General features: G+C 41.9%; 1 protein-coding gene and 2 long non-coding RNA genes across 4 annotated transcripts in view; all 3 read right to left on the reverse strand.

The window, feature by feature from the left end:
• Positions 1 to 3,889: 3,889 nt before the first annotated feature.
• On the reverse strand, positions 3,890 to 8,903 carry LOC310827009. The gene is made up of 3 exons (XR_014556129.1): positions 8,791 to 8,903; positions 7,282 to 7,352; positions 3,890 to 4,172 (listed from the first exon to the last, which is right to left on the reverse strand). It is a non-coding gene; the product is annotated as an uncharacterized lncRNA (long non-coding RNA).
• Positions 8,904 to 11,043: 2,140 nt separating this feature from the next.
• LOC310827041 lies at positions 11,044 to 15,103 on the reverse strand. The gene is made up of 2 exons (XR_014556161.1): positions 13,294 to 15,103; positions 11,044 to 12,378 (listed from the first exon to the last, which is right to left on the reverse strand). It is a non-coding gene; the product is annotated as an uncharacterized lncRNA (long non-coding RNA).
• Positions 15,104 to 15,719: 616 nt separating this feature from the next.
• The window catches only part of KCNN2 (potassium calcium-activated channel subfamily N member 2), an 88,801-nt gene continuing 87,747 nt past the window's right edge, over positions 15,720 to 16,773 (reverse strand). For both annotated transcript variants that reach the window (XM_083702296.1, XM_083702295.1), the window contains one exon: positions 15,720 to 16,320. In XM_083702296.1, the coding sequence (XP_083558422.1) occupies positions 16,033 to 16,320 (288 nt within the window). In that variant the 3' untranslated portion in view covers positions 15,720 to 16,032. The remainder of the gene's footprint in view (positions 16,321 to 16,773) is intronic.

A 16,773-nucleotide genomic window follows, 5' to 3' on the forward strand; every position in this document is an offset into this window, starting at 1 on the left:
TAGAGACAGCCAAGATTTTAGTGTAGATTCCCTCTTAGTTCCAATCCAGTACCTGACTGCATACAGAGGCCTGACCTTCCATTAACAGGTGCAGATGTTTTAGAACTCAGCAATTATATTTTTGTTCTCAAAAATCAGAGTAAGATTTGAATTAGCAAACCATTTGCATAATATATAAATTAGGCTACCTTGATTTGAGCAACTGGAATTTGACATGCTTAACTAAATCTGCCACTCAAACCACCACACTGCATTGGCTATAGCTAATGAGATTCTCAGAATTCATTAGTTCCTTTGTTTCAGAGAAAGAACATTGCTCTTAGGCTTCAAGACCTGAATATAAAAATAATTTCAAAGGATAAACATTAGCAAAATGGAAGCCCCCAGGATTGTTCCTAGTAGGAGAAAATGAAGTGCAGAACTTGTTGTTGGTTGTCTGTGAAAAGATGATGTACATAACTCAGGCAATATATATGGGAAAGAGATAGCACTAATTTAACTGTCATGAGTCCTGGGATGTCTTAAAGATAAAATAATTATCATAGCATCAATCTTTGTGGACTAGGACTAGGACTAAAATGAAGTCACCTTGTGAAAAAGTGTTGTTCCACACAACTCAAAAGATATCGACAGTGCCATCCTTTACCATACTTAACTACTAAATTCAATAGGCTTAAGGTAAAGTAAAGAGACCCCTGACCATTAGGTCCAGTCGTGACCGACTCTGGAGTTGCGGTGCTCATCTCGCTTTATTGGCTGAAGGAGCCGGCGTACAGCTTCCTGGTCATGTGGCCAGCATGACTAAGCCGCTTCTGGCAAACCAGAGCAGCGCACGGAAACGCCGTTTGCCTTCCCACCGGAGCAGTACCTATTTATCTAGTTGCACTTTGATGTGCTTTCAAACTGCTAGGTTGGCAGGAGCCGGGACCAAGCAACGGCAGCTCACCCCGACTGGGGATTCGAACTGCCGACCTTCTGATCGGCAAGTCCTAGACTCAGTGGTTTAACCCACAGCACCACCTGCTTACTTCCAGGTATGTCAGCAATGGGGATCCTGTGGCTCTTCATCGGTGGTTGGATTCCAACCAGTGCTGTTTTTCTAGAAAAAGAGATGCCAGAACTCACCATGAACACCACGCTCGTTCTCTTAGAATGATAATGGCGCCCACCTGAGAGGTGCCGGAACTGAGTTCCGGCGAGTTCCGGCTGAAAAAAGGCCCTGATTCCAACTTCCATCAGTCTCAGTCAGCTGGAGTCAGGGATGATGGGAGTTCCAGCATCTGGAGGGCCACAGTTTCCCAACCCTTGTGGTAGTTAGATGCAGTCTGAGCCTGTTTCTAGAAATAAAGGGTTCAGTTCTGTGCATGCTTACCTGGAAGTAAGTCCTACTGAGCTTCTGAGTGTAACTCACCATTGCTTCTTTCCCGCTGATTGCTGCTGCTTTTGACTCTCTCCCTGGTGTTTCCCTTGTACCAACGTGCAAATACTGTGCAAATTATGCAGCTGCGTTTAATTCTCTACAGCAGTGTGCATGGAGGACAAGATTGGGAAAGCCCAGAGATCTTCTCCTCCACGTGGACTTCACGAACATCTCTCCCAGGCCATGAAATAACTTAAGCACCATGCAAATCAGCTCTTATTCTGAAGCCGCTGGTAACTTTAATGGGATTGCATCAGTGTGACTTGGGGATTAAGGCCTTTGAGCCTTAAGGCTGGGTTTGCAACCGATGGCTATGTTCATGCTGTCATGGTATGATTTGTTCCACAACAGAATGGAACTGTCTCAAAGCTTAGTCACTGCTCTTAATGCTGAACCAACCCCACAACTGTTCCGGTAATTGCAGTTGTTTGCAATATGTGAACCACCTTTAAAATTCACACCTATCTGAATTTTGCAATGCAGTTCTCCAACCAATGTTTACAAAAATGCAGATATTAGGGGAAAGTGTGCATAAAAAGGAATATACAGTGCTACCTTGGGTTAAGAACTTCATTCGTTCTGGAGGTCTGTTCTTAACCTGAAACTCTTCTTAACTTGAGGTACCACTTTAGCTAATGGGGCCTCTCACTGCTGCTGCGCTGTCGCCACACGATTTCTGTTCTCATCCTGAAGCAAAGTTCTTAACCCAAGGTACTATTTCTGGGTTAGCGGAGTCTGAAACCTGTAGTGTCTGTAACCTGAAGTGTCTGTAACCCGAGGTACCACTGTATTACTGAAAATAACATACCAAATATGCTTTATATTGGGGTCAATTGCATGCGGAAAGGGAGTACCAGGACGAAGTCACACCAAAATGCTGGTGAATTTTCATCAGGATTCAAAAATAAAAAGTTGCTGCAGGTATTGTATGTGGAGAGCTGAATTTAAGATAGGAAAAATAAGAAACTGAGAACCAAACCTGACTGATCCTTCTTCCCCTATCACCCAGCAATCACCCAAACTTGGCAGCAAAGCTCCAACATTAGCCATGGGAGGAACCAAACAACGCAGCAACGGAAAGAATGCAGTTGTTTGGTTGACTCCACACCTTCTCTTGCATACAAAGCACAAACATACTGCCATGACGAGCTGACAACATGCAGAACCTAGAAACAAGCTCCCCAGGAGAAGGGTTGAGTCCCATTACGGTACCAGTGTGTTCCCACAGGCAATGCTTGTAACACAACATGTTTATACTGTTGTCTATGTAAGCGGAACAAGCAAAAGCAGGGGAGCCATATGGACAACAGCAAGGTCACAGGAGAGACTGATATTAGGTGTTCATTTGGAAAGAGCAATGTAACGGGAAACTGGAGCGGTAGGCTTGTTTCCTGTCCCTGGAAGATGTTGATATGGCCTCTGTTCAAATGGAAAAGGGCGACGCCGTGGGATTAGACTTCAGGTCTCCTGCTTCAGCAACCAACAACAAAGCTACAGAGTCCCAGAAGAGACACGCACAACCAGGCCTTCATAGTCTCCCAAGGGGTCTGACAGATAAATGATTCATTGCTTCCAAATCCCCATGAATAAGAAATGGGAATCTCAGCAGTGTTGAGGGTCCTTCTTGGAATCGTGAGCTCGGTGGGAGGGCATGAGCTTAGCATGTAAGGCTCAACCACTGACTACGGGCCCCAGGAAAAGGGCTGAGACAATACACACACATGACCTGAAAAAGTGCAGCACAGTAGTCAATCAAGTGTCCTGCTGAGATCATGGTCTAATCTTTTTTTTAAAAAAAATAATTTTTTATTAGTTTCTTTTAACAAATCATTTTCAACAGTATCATTAAACATATTTTTACATCTTATTCAAATTTTTGACTTCCATCAATCCTGTCTGAAAATTTTCCATTCTAATTGCTGAGTATGCATTTCTTATCTTCCCTATTACATTTCAAACTCATAACCAATATCTCTATCTTTTTCTACTTTGTAACACTTCGTATATTTCTCCTTACAAAACTTCTTGTAGTCCTACTAGCGTAATTTATTGATTACAGTTGCTCTTCAAATAATTCATATACTTCTTCCAATCTTCGGTAAATCTCTGGTCCCGCAGGTTTCGAATCCTTCCTGTCATTTTGTCCAATTCTGCATAGTCCATTAATTTCGTCTGCCATTCTTCTTTCGTCGGACTCTCTTCTTGTTACTCAACAGACCTTGTTATTTACTGCTCCCCACCCTGCACACTTCATGCAGATTTCGGCTTTATCGCTAGCAGTATGGGGCATTCAGGAGAACATTGGGCTTTGGGGGGCCTTCCACCCCATCTTTGCTTGGTGCTCCACAGATGCACTCCCTCAGAACTTGAATGGTGTGGCAATGAAGAACCTCCTGATCCATGCAACGCTGCCACTGTGAGTCCTCTCAGGTGAGCAGTCAATCTGCTAACCACTGAGGTTGTTTTTTTATTATTATTGAGCGATCAGTTGTGGAGCGAGTCCTGGATGTCAAGCTTTATTCTTCTTGCTGAGTCACTGTGCCTTTTGAAGCTGTGTAACAGGATAGGAGGGTTGCATCTTTCCCTGTGATGTGCATGAATGTAACTGTTTGCCATGCATTTCTTGAAGGGCGCATGACCCCTGGGAAGAAAACAGCAGCAGCCCCACATCTGAACATCTGACTTCTTGCTAGCCACCTCTTCTGCTGCGTCACTTGTGGTCTTCCTGGCACTGGTGAGGGAACATCATTTCCTGTGGAGAGATGAGAAAGGCCTGGTAAGTTTAGATATAATGGGGTAGGAGATGAAACCGGGGGTTTGTTGGGGGGGCCACTAGGTGGTGCATCGGAAGATGGCTGACAATAACATCTCTCCGACCCACACGAGGTAATTTGGAGGCTATGATGGGGGTAATTAGCCTCCTTAAACCCCCCCGGATTGGGGGGGGAACGGCCCTTGCCTGCTGTGCCCTATACCACCCCCGAATTTGTGGGGGTGGGGGCACTAGGCACAAAGCCCTCCTGTGGGATTCCGGCACTCCTGGACGCCGTCCCTGATTCGCGCCGCTAGTTGCAAGGATCTTCAAAAGAAACAATTTGGACGAGATTAATTGCACATGCTTCAAGGAAAAAGGGGAGTAAAGACTGCTGACAGAAGAGATCTCTGATAACAAGACAAGAATAAAATATGAGAAGATACGTCAAGATACTGTACGACAAATGACTGAGGGGGGAGGGGAAAAAAACCCTGCCTTCCCTTTTTTCATGTGATTTAACAAGAATCCCCTCCCCTAATGAGTCAGAAATTAAGGACTTAAGCTGTGGGTTTAAGGCTGTGTGGAGATAAACTTTCGATCCAAAGCAATGTTTCAAGATGAAGCGGGAAAGCTAAGAGTTTTGGAATGACGCAGTTAAAAATGCCGTCGCCATCTTGGGAGGCATTGTTGGAGCTCTTGGGTCTGGGAGGAGAAAGAGAGAAATAGAGTTATTTACATATCGTGGATCAACTCCTCGGTGGGACTTAAGAGCGACAATGCCAAATTTATGATGGAAAGAGTGATGTTATCTACGAAGGAGATATATGGAAACCATCTGGACTTAGTGGAGGAACGGGAAATCCACACAGGATTATTATACTTGCTTATCGGCTTAAGGAGACTAACAGAAGAGATCGTAAAGGAAAAAGAGAAATTATATGAACAAGATATGATGTGGAAACACCAAGATAAGACTGGATAGAATTATGAACTTTGTCTGGACTGATTGGGACTGATTTGGACATTAACGCAGTAAGAAGAAGATGATCTGAATCCCCCTTTGGATCTTTTTTTTTTTATATAATATTTTTTATTAGTTTTATAAAATACAGAAAAAAGAATAAAGAGCATATTATAAAAATAGAAAAGGAAAGTTACAAATTTTTCTTACTCTTTTTTCCAAATCTGTTGGACTTCCCCACGTCCTCCCAACCCTGCATTCTCTGTGATGCATAACGTCTGCAATTTGTTAACTTGTTTCAATACTTATTGTATCTTCCTTTTTATCATGTTACCCAATTTCAAATATATTATGGCCCAAATCATGTACGTTTTCATTTTAACACAATAAAGTTGTTTCATTATTCTATCTCTGACTCCTTGTACCTTAATTTCCATTTCTTTAATTTAACATTACTGAAGCTAGAATTTCCTAAAAGGTGCGTTTTTTAACATTCATACAACTTATAATGTTTTTCCAAATAATCTTTAAATTTTCTCCAATCCTCCTCGAATGTTTCATCTCCCAAGTCTCGGATTCTGCCAGTCATTTTGGCCAGTTCCATGTAGTCCATCAACTGCGTGTGCCATTCCTCCAGTGTGGGTATATCTTGTGTCTTCCAATGTTTTGCAATCAGGATCCTTGCTGCTGTAGTAGCATACATAAAAAAGGTTCTGTCCTTCTTAAGCACTCTCTGGTCCACCATGCCCAGGAGGAAGGCCTCTGGTTTCTTAGGTAAGGTAAATCTAAGTACCTTTTTTAGTTCATTATGAATCATTTCCCAAAAGGCCTTCACTTTCGGGCAGGTCCACCAGAGGTGAAAAAATGTCCCTTCCGCCTCTTTACATTTCCAGCATTTATTATCAGACAGGTGATATATCTTAGCAAGCTTGACTGGGGTCATGTACCACCGGTATATCATTTTCATAATGTTTTCCTTCAAGGCACTACATGCCGTAAATTTCATTTCGGTGTTCCATAACCTTTCCCAGTCTTCAAACATAATGTTATGCCCCAAATCCTGCGCCCACTTTATCATGGCGGATTTGACTGTCTCATCCTGAGTATTCCATTTAAGCAGCAGGTTATACATTCTCGAAAGTAGTTTACTTTTTGGTTCTAACAATTCTGTCTCTAGTTTCGATTTTTCCACCTGGAATCCAACCTTCTTGTCTACTTTAAAGACCTCTTGAATTTGTGCATAATGCAACCAATCTCGCACCTTGTTTTTTAGTTTTTCCAAGCTCTGCAACCTCCAATTGTCTCCAATCTTTTCAATAATTTCCTCATATTTAGGCCAATTGGCTTCCATATTAGGTCTCTTACGTGCCTTGGCCTCCACCGGTGAGAGCCACCTCGGAGTCTTACTCTCCAATAAGTCTTTATATTTTGTCCAGACCATTAAAATTGCTCTCCTGACAATGTGGTTTTTAAACATTTTGTGCGCTTTGACCTTGTCATACCACAAATATGCATGCCACCCAAAGGCGTTGTCAAACCCTTCCAGATCTAGGACATCAGTGTTTTCCAGTAAGATCCAATCTTTCAACCAGCAGAAGGCTGCGGATTCGTAATATAACCTCAAGTCTGGCAGGGCAAATCCCCCTCTTTCTTTCGCATCAGTTAATATCTTAAACTTTATTCGGGGCTTTTTGCCCTGCCAAACAAACTTAGAGATATCCTTCTGCCACCTTCCAAAGCATTCCACCTTGTCCACGATCTGTAGGGTCTGAAACAAAAATAACATTTTTGGCAATACATTCATCTTTATAGCTGCTATTCGGCCCAACAAGGAAAGTTTTAATCTTGACCATGTTTCCAAATCTCTTTTGATTTCTGACCAACATTTCTTGTAGTTGTCCTTGAATCCCCCTTTGGATCTTGAAGTATGGGTTCCCCCAACAAAATTAAAAAATTTGGCTTTGTAATTTGGAATTTATGCAATGTGATTTAATTTGATGTGATTGGCCAGTTAATAAAATTATTTTTTTAAAAAAGAAACCGGGGGTTTGTTGAAAATGTATAACTGAGAAAGGATGTCCTCACACGGGTGCTTTTCTATTGCCTCAGTCAAACTCACTACTTTTCCATGGCCTTGGCACTCACCTAGTTGTAGGAATAGCTGGAGTACAGCATTTTGTGTTCAGAAGAAGAAGAATCTTTATCTGCATCAGCCTCTAGCCATAGAAATAAAATGAAATAAAATGTACGGAAGAAAGAGGTAAAAACTTAACTATGCAAAATACATTTTTTTTGTTTTTAACGAAATATTTATTAAAGTTTTCCAAAAATATGAATACAGAAATACATGAAAAAGTAAAAAAGAAGATTAAAAATACAACATACAAAATACAAAAAGAAAATAAGAAAAAATTAAAAAACAAATCCGTTTTTCATAACTTTAAACGCATTTACTTGTTTCTTTGACCTCCTCACACCTCCGCTTCTTGTATTCCCATTTACAAATTCAAATCAGCAAATCCTTACCCTCTTTCATTTATCTTAACTCTATATCATCTCATTTTATAACTCTAAATTTTCATCCATTATCATATGCAAAATACATTTTGGAGGTTTACATCAGTAATCAAACAACAGATCTTATTCTAATTGCCCCTGCTAAAAATTTTGCAGGAGAAGAATCTTTATTTGCACCAGCCACTAGCCATAGCAATAAAATAAAATAAATGTACTGAAGATAGAGGTAAAAACTTAACCAAGAGAAAATACATTTTGGGGCTTTACATCAATAAACAAATAATAGATCTTATTCTAATTGCCCCCACTAAAAACCTTGAAGTTTTTGCTGTCACCTGATCATCTTGATCTGCTAAAAGAAAGGACACAGTAGCAATGGTTGAGTGACCTGGCATGGACAATAATAGAGGGGTGATAACTTCACTCCTCAAATCTTCATAAAGAGTGCAAGCCAGAAGCACATGAGCTACTGACTATATACTGCCATCTCCACAGGGACATAACCATTTCCCCCAGTGGACTTTTTAGCATTTTGTGTTCATTCACAGAGGTGCTTCTCGCTGCCTTTCCCACTCCATGGCAGAAGCTCAAGGAGTTGTGGTGGCAGCACCTTTTTCAGGAAGCACTGCTGCTGTTGTTTAGTCCGTATAATTTCAACACATTTAAGTGGAAGGAGAAACACTCTAGGGCAGGTGTGGTGTTTTGGGACTACAACTCCCATCATCCTTAGCTAACAGGACCAGTGGTCAGGGATGATGGGAGTTGTAGTCCCAAAACCTCTGGGGGTCTGAGTTTGCCTATGCCTGCTCTAGGGCAGTTTCAGCCAACATGGCGGGGCAGGGTTGCAGAGCTGCCTTCCTGGCACTGGTGTCATGGCAGATCACCTGGATGGGCTAGAGTGGGTAAGGGCAGCTGCAAGATTGGGGTTGTGTGGGTGCACAGGTGGAGCCAATCTGATGTTCATGCTGGTGTGCCTACACAACCCCAACCTCACTGCCACTGTGCATGCTGCCCCGGCCATAGCCAGGTAAGCTGCATCGGTGCTGGTGTTGGCCAGCACTGTACCTCTTGTTTGGGGGAAGAAGAGGGGATGCTTAGAAGTCATGCTTGGAAGCATGATGAGCCCTTCTTGCTTACCTGTATGGCTATGTTGTTCTTGCAGCGCCTTTGGGGAGCTGATGTTCCAGGGGGATGTTTAATCACGGATTTCTGAGGAAGAGTTCTCGAAAGGAAGTCCGGGTTAGGTCAGGTATCGGCAGTGTCCCCTTCCTCTCTGACCTTTCCCACTGTGGATCGTCTTGTCTATTTCCACGTGCTGGGAGGGTGTTCCACTTTTTCTGACTGCAGGCCAAGACTCTATGCAGGACCCCTGTGTGAGGCAAGTGCAACAAGAGTCAGAAATGAGAAAACTCTTGCCCTTACCAACTGGCTACTTTCCCCAACCATCCCTTACCTTTGAAGGTCCAGATCTAATGATACTTTGGACACCGATACACATCTTTGATTCTCATACTTTCAGGATTCTGTGCAGCTTGTCAATTCGTAACGGTTGATCTTTGCCTATAAACCTGTGCCTTTTCATTTACTTAAGACATCAAGGATCAAAGGAGAAAAGGGCAGTAAAATATTGTTTTTTCCACCAATCTGCTTGTCATTTGGATATAGCTTATTGTATAAATGTCATGGAAACAAGCTGTTCCCTGCTTTTTTTTTTAAAAAAAGGAAACTTGCTTTGCAGTTTTCTTCCTCTTGATAAAAGGCTAAACAAAGCAAATGTGTTTACCAGGTAGAAATTCTTTGTGATTCTCTCTCTCCCCCCCCCACTACTCAGTGAGTATGCATGATTCATTTCCACAACAGGATCCTTGAGCCTCCCAAATTAAATATTAGCATAGATTAAGGGCCAATATAGATGTGGCATTAAACATGCCCTTGCATTTAATGTGCTCATTTCAAAAAATGCAAATAGCAGTCACTGGATTTGATAATTATTAGGAACGCTGCAGGTGGAGAGGGAGAGTTTAATTCTTCCTCCTTCTTTTTCTGTGCTGCAAATGAAAATTGCTCTTCCAAAGCTAATAGCCATTGACAAGATACATGCCCCTTCCAGGAATTTGTATAACGCCCCCTTAAAATTGTCTAATTCAGAGGCCATCAGTATGACATCTTGTGACAGCTGTTGAAATGAGAACTTTAATGCAGGACAGGTATCTGAAGTGAGGGAGTGAGTGTCAGTGCCCACGAGCAATGCAAATAGCAGCTTCCCAGGTTTTCAGGACGTGAGAATACAAAGGGAGGCTATAGGTTCCTGGACAGATGCTTTGAAGGATGGAAGAGAGGCCACTCACATTGACCGCTCCCCACATTAAATGGGGGGCGCCCTTTGCGTGGTTGCGTGCAGCCCCCTGGACCCTACGCGGCACCATTAACACAGGCTTGGCTTCGCCTTCCCCAGGTGGGATACCTGGAGGTCTCCGCCTACCTCAGCCAGTTGCCCAATCCCACCTGGGGAGGCGTTGCCAAGGTGATCAGGTCAGGTAGGGGGAGGGACCACCCTGCCCACACAATAGGGGGAGGATCTTACCTGGGAATCGTCAGTTGGCTCCAGAGCTTCTCCCACCCTACCCACCCTCAGTTAAGACTCCTTTTTTATAGGTTAACCTTTTCTTCACAGGTACACGGGAGCTGCTACGTCAAGGTCGCTGTTGAAGGGCCGGAAAGGAATTCTCCTGCATTGGCAGGTTTGCCTTCCTGTAGCAAAACATCACAACTTTGGCGGTATCAGGAATCCTTTAGTCTATCTTCCCTAAATTGGGGGTGGGCATGAAGCGGTGACTCATGTCCCCCTTCTCTTTGCGGCAGCGATACCAGGGTTCCCTGTTAAAGGGGTCGTTTTGAGGGGAGGCTTTGGCCGTACGCTGAGAGGTTGTCATTGCTCTCCCCTGCGACGGCGGCATAATGGTAGCAGGCTTCCTCTGCTTGAACATATGTTCTCCAGAGCCAGCCCACACACACCCCCACTCTGGATAACCCTAATGTTCCCCAGATCCCTGGCGGGGGACTGGGAGGGATAAACGTCCAATGCCTGAGCCAAGGTCTATCCACATCTGAAACATAATAAAGTTGTGGCCAATTTTAATCCCATAGCACATTGTCTTGAGTCATTATTCCACATGCCCAGGGTTTGAGGGGACGCTGTCTGTCCACGCACAAACCCCTTGCACCCTTGTTAATGATCCTTTAATATCTATATCTATATATATCTATGTATATCTATATCTATATATAGATATAGATATATTTAAAGAAACAGAAACAATGGTAAAAAATAAAGTAGGTACAACAAAAAACCCTGCACTCCACCCCTGAAAATTTCATGTAAAAAACCTTCTCTCCTTTTATAATTTTAAAGTGCAGTTTGTTTTCTCATTGATTGATGGAGAATGGCAAAAGGAAAAAAACAGAGTAGAGAAATTGTCAGCTAGGTGTAGGGAAGACAGGCACAAATGACAGTGGTTAGGAAAATAGTCAAATGAATTTGGGGAGAAAGAGGAAAATGCTACATATGCTGCAGATTGATCTAGCAGAGCATGACATATGGCTGCTTAAATGATTCTTGAATGCTTTATAAAACTCTGTCCTTTAACTGCACCAATGAAGAATGACGGAAAAGCATGCTGCTGACAGGCCCTTAAATGTTAAGGTGCCAAGAGAACATGGCAGCCCATTCTGGATGTTTCAATATTCCCTGGCTTCACCTTAGACATCCTGTGCAGAAGTACTAAGTGTGGCTATCAGATGCCGGTCATTCATGAACCCTCGCCATTTCCAGAAGCTCAACCTTAAGCCTAGCTATTCAAAGAGGTTGTTTTAAATCCAACCAATGCAAATGTGCTGGCATTTAAAATCTGAAAGCTGGGGTGGGGGAGGAATAGTGACAATTCTCCAACACAACAATGGATTCTGTACCACGAAAAGCTGAATTCTGAGACTTTAAGGAATTATGCTAACTAAGCACATTTATTTAATTGTACCTCCTCTGTAACTTGCAGCATTTCATCAAGCTTTGCCAAGACGTTTGAAGCCTATTTGTTTACCATTAAGGGATAGAATTTTGCTTTCTTGGAAATGAGAATTCTGCATTTCTCAGGATACGAATCCTGAGCTAGATAGAAATCCACATGCTTACATGGTGTAATCACAGAATTACATGGTTTCATAGTGCCTTGATTGCATGCACCTGTCATTCAGAATTAACACATCATCCGCATTTGGTGACATGAATTCATTTACTTTCATATGGACAGTAAATGGGTTACTTTTTCCACAATGGACAATCATCACTTCCTGTCGTGACTACTAGCCATTGGCAGACACACACCCCTTCCAGGAATTTGCAGAACTCCCCTTTAAACCACCTAAGCTAGTGGGCATTATGACATTTTGCAGCACCCACTCCAATGAGCAACTTAATGTAGGTCAGGTATCTGAAGTGCAGAAACACCTGAAATTTCTGATGTCAAAGAAGCACCAGCAATCACAGGAAATTGATGCAGCCAATAGCTTATTTCTGGAGAAAGAGGAAAGTTTTTCAAGTAGTGAGTGGAAAGAGAAAAGTCACCCAATTAATTGTTGGGACAAAAGGTTACCTGTCATCGTCCAGTTTAAGCCATGCTATACAAGCAGTAAAAGTAAAAGTGTAATATACTTACATGTTTCCAGATCCTGTTGGAGTAAAAGGAAGAAAGGTTAGTCCAGAAAGCAAGACATGTGCATATTTCCATCAGCAAACATAATTCAGTTTAGGTTCTCATTGCAAAGAAGAGCAAGGACTGACTTTGGGTTTGGCCACATTTCTGCTATTCCTGCCACCTCCCCCTGCTGTTTACCACTGAATCACAACAAATGTCAATTGGTTTTTTTGCTGCGGATTGTCATTTGTTCCAACGCAGTGGTAAACAGCGGGTTTTCCTGGGGAAAGTGGTGGAACAAATGAAAAACCACTTGGACCCATGCTTTCAAGGCACAGGACAAGCAGCATGGGCAAGCCCTTATTACAGCACATTATAAAAATATTAACAGATATCTATCTATTTGGTGCTTTAATTATGGTGGATGATAAAAGGGAAAGATCCAATCTGGAAGCTTTAGGTTAGATAGCCTCACAGTAATTTGGAACACTGGATCAAATCTAGAATGCGCCCTGCAACCAGCTTCTGTTTGAGTACCACCCAACATTTGCATGGAGATTGTCACCTGGATCCTGTTATGACCCATAGATGTTCAGGAGTAAACATTTGTGTTTAACTCTGGCTGGGCATGCGTTAGTGCGCACTCAGTCCATGGCACTCCTTCCTTACTCACCTGCTGGAGATTCACTTACTGAATCCTGTTTAACAATTAAAACCTGCCCATCAACTGCTTGGGAAAGGGAGAACCAGGCTGAATCTGGTCATAGAAACATAGAATCATAGAACTGTAGAGTTGGAAGGGATCTCAAGGGTCATCTAATCCAACCCCCTGCAATGCAGGAATCTCAGCTAAAGCATCCATGACAGATGACCATTCAACTTCTGCATTAAAAGTGAAGGAGTCCACAACCTTCTGAGGGAGTCTGTTCCACTGTCAAACAGCTCTTACTGTCAGAAAGTTCTTCCTGACGTCTAGTTGGAATCTTCTTTCTTGTAACTTCAATCCATTGGTTTGATTCCTAGCCTCCTGTTGCTTCTTCCACCTTTTGTGAAATGAAATTGTCAGTGAGGCAATTGAGGAATCTGTTGGACTTTACATTCTTGGCAGAGTTTGAGTTCCAACAGATATCAGAATAGTTGAAGTCTCCCATGGCTACTACATCTCTCCTTATTGAATGCTTGGTAATCTGCTCTAGGAAATCATCAACCAAGCCTTTAGTTTGGCTTGGAGGTCTATAGCAGGCACTCCCAGCAAGGTTACTGCTGTTTTGCTCTCCTACAATTTTTACCAATGTGCTCTGAATCTACCTTCCATTCTCCAAGTTTTGGATCTCTTCACAAGTGTACATATCCTTTACATATGATGCTACTCTTCCTCCCTTACTGTTTGATCTATTTGTTTTGAGCAGGTTGTACCCCTCCATTTCTACGTTCCAACTGAGTCCCATTCCATTGGGTTTCAGCAATGGTCTGATTTGTTTCTGACCCCAAACACACAATGCATGCACATGTAAATGGTAACCCACTAACTGCAGTGCAATAGTGCTAGAAATACTTACTTCACTCATTGATGTAGATTTATACTTCACTTTGTGATCCACTCTGGGCTTACGCAGCATGAACTTGCAGATGAAAATGAGACTTGGGATATTTTATCAAGCAGACCTCAAAAGATGATTGCATGATGCTTTGACTAGGGCTGGAATGAGTGTTTCATGCAGCAGTACCCAGTGACGTTGACTACTTTTGCCCAGGTTAGTTACCAGAATTGATGTGGGCATAGCTCACCTGAAGCATGGCCCTCATTTCAATTCTGTCCACTAGTAACCTGCGCACTTCTGCATGCTATCACCTCTCCCTCCTCTAATGTAAATAAGGCCTCACCTTGGGGAAGAGGAAATGGCTAGCATCCTTTACAAGACATGCAGTAAGATAACCTGAGCTTGTTATCTGTGTAGTTTCAAGCAGCAACGAAATTTTTGCCACCTTAACATAGGGTTTCTCTACACAATGAAAAGACCTTAGCTATATAGAAGAGACCTCCAAAAAGAGGTAAAGAAAATTCAGCTTAATAAAATACCCAAAAATGACTGAAAAGGGCATTCAGTTTCTCATCTGGAAATGCATGCACCACAGCCAGAAAGTACTTTTATAAATGATTATTTTTTATTAATTGTGTTCCCCCCCCCTTGCTGCATTGTATGTTCTGCATTTGATAAGCTGTTTGTATGTGTGTGCTTGGCCAAATACTCAGGTGAGGAAAATGGCCAAATGCAATAAATTGTTTTACTGCATTTGGGTCTTTCTAGAGCTGCACAGTTGAACACATGGCAATTTGATCCAGGTCAATCCAGTAATTCATTATTTGCATTCCTTTTTATCAAGAAAAATGTCCTAAGAGAGACATGCTATTGCCTATGCACGTTCAGGTACATCCATTTTTAGGACTCGCTTGTAATGCTACAGGCTAGTCCCAAATATGGTCATAACTGGGGCCAGACAAAACTAGAAACACTTGCTTGGGAGGCAGGGATTTGTCTTTCATTACATCATTACATGACTTAATACAGCAGGCATTTCTAAGAAATAGAGGTGTTCAAATTCATCACCCTGTTTGCCTGAATGGAACACTGTGAACAGATTTGGATAACTTTTGCTAAATGGGAGGATTTACAGAGGATCCCACTGAGACACAAGAGACACACAATATTTTGAGATGCCAATACATTTTGGTCAATGGAGACTTTCTCTTACATGAATATATATATATATATATATATATATATATATGCGCTAACCCCACCAGTTTTCATTTAAACACATTTGAAGACTTCTTAAATGGTTTGGAGTAGTATATTAACAGCCCTTTCCCCAGTTTTTAGTAAACAACTATTTGTCATATATAATCTAGAAGAGCATATAGCATGCAATCCTATGGAATTTGGGAATGGAGTAGGTGGGCATTGGACAGCTGTTCTCACCGATGCGCTTCAAAGTCACTACTTTAACAAGTAACTTGGCCAGTTCTTGAGCTGGCATAATGAAAAATGGACATGCAGATTTGGTATAAGTGTTCTAGGGTGTCCTGCACCAATCACGGACATGTGACCCTGCTTGGTTAATTAGATTAACCGGCATGTAAACTAGCACAGGATTACAGTCAAGGAAAATTAAACTTCAATACACTCTGTTAAATTAACATGTCATACACTCACCCCCCCCTTTTGCTGCATAGATAGCATATGAAATTAGATCTTATTGGAACGACAATACAAAATGAGCTCAGTTTTCTAACAACTGAAGCATTTTCAGCATTGGGATAAAAAAAGTATTAAGAGTTAGGAATGTTAACATCAAAGTGATCAAGCAACTATGTGCAGAAATTAACCCTTTTATTATATTGTATATTGTAGTAGTAAAGTTTGTTGGAAGTGCATGAATAAAAAGTTAGTGAAATTACAGGAGGAACAATCTATATAGCAATAATAGGTGCATTCACTGTGCATCTGAAAGGAAAAAAGAGAGAGTTTTCACTCATTTTGGCCTAAAACTTTGTGTTCAGGTTTCCAGAATTCTGACATCAGAACCCAGATAACACTGATTAGAACCATAAGGCTTTACAATAAAAGCTAAAATATTGACCATATGATGGCAAAAAGTCTTTATTTTGTGGTTATATTATTCTCTTCTAGCTACTCTCTGATGAAGTGGGTGGTGCTGTGGAGGACGACCTCCTTCTCCGAGACAAGGACCTCGATCGTTCTGCACTGTAGGTCACATGCTTATCATAGTTTTGTATCTGAGCTTCAAGGAAATCCCTTTGTTGTTGGCTGATTGTTTGGCTAATCAGTCCAGGGAGGGCTTGAATGCTACCAATTAATGTTTCCAATTTTGTTTCCAAAGTAACAATCCTCTTCTCAAAGTCTTCGCTTCTTTCGTTTAAGTCAGAAATCATATCATACATGATGTTTTGAGTCTGAAAGAAAAAGGAAAAGGGAGACGCGTTCGAGCAAGCAAGGTTGTTCCGCAGCAATTCAAACACTCATTGCTTAGAAACAGGAAAATAGCAACACAAACTGTGACTTCATAAACCAGCAGCTTCACAAACAACTAGCACAAAACAGCTTCAGAAGGTGTTTTTATTCCAAGCTTTACTGCACAGGTGCAATTCAGCTGGAGCTTGTGATTCCTTAGTGGCGCACTTTTGAGATTTCAAGCAAACAATGAGGTGGGTTGGAAAACCCTTCAGAAATCCGGAGATGCAGAAATGTGACTCAGTTCAACAAATACTCTTTGTAGCAGAAGCTGAAAAGCTTCTCTATCCACAAATGGGTTCTGTTAGGCCAGTTATACTTTCAATTTCCCTCAACATTTACAGTAAAGAGAGTTTCATCTTTCTAAGGAGCACTGCACACATTATGTAGTGGCA

This window comes from Podarcis gaigeae, assembly GCF_964106915.1.
Source record: "Podarcis gaigeae genome assembly, chromosome: 11".
In the NCBI taxonomy this organism is placed as follows: domain Eukaryota; kingdom Metazoa; phylum Chordata; class Lepidosauria; order Squamata; family Lacertidae; genus Podarcis; species Podarcis gaigeae.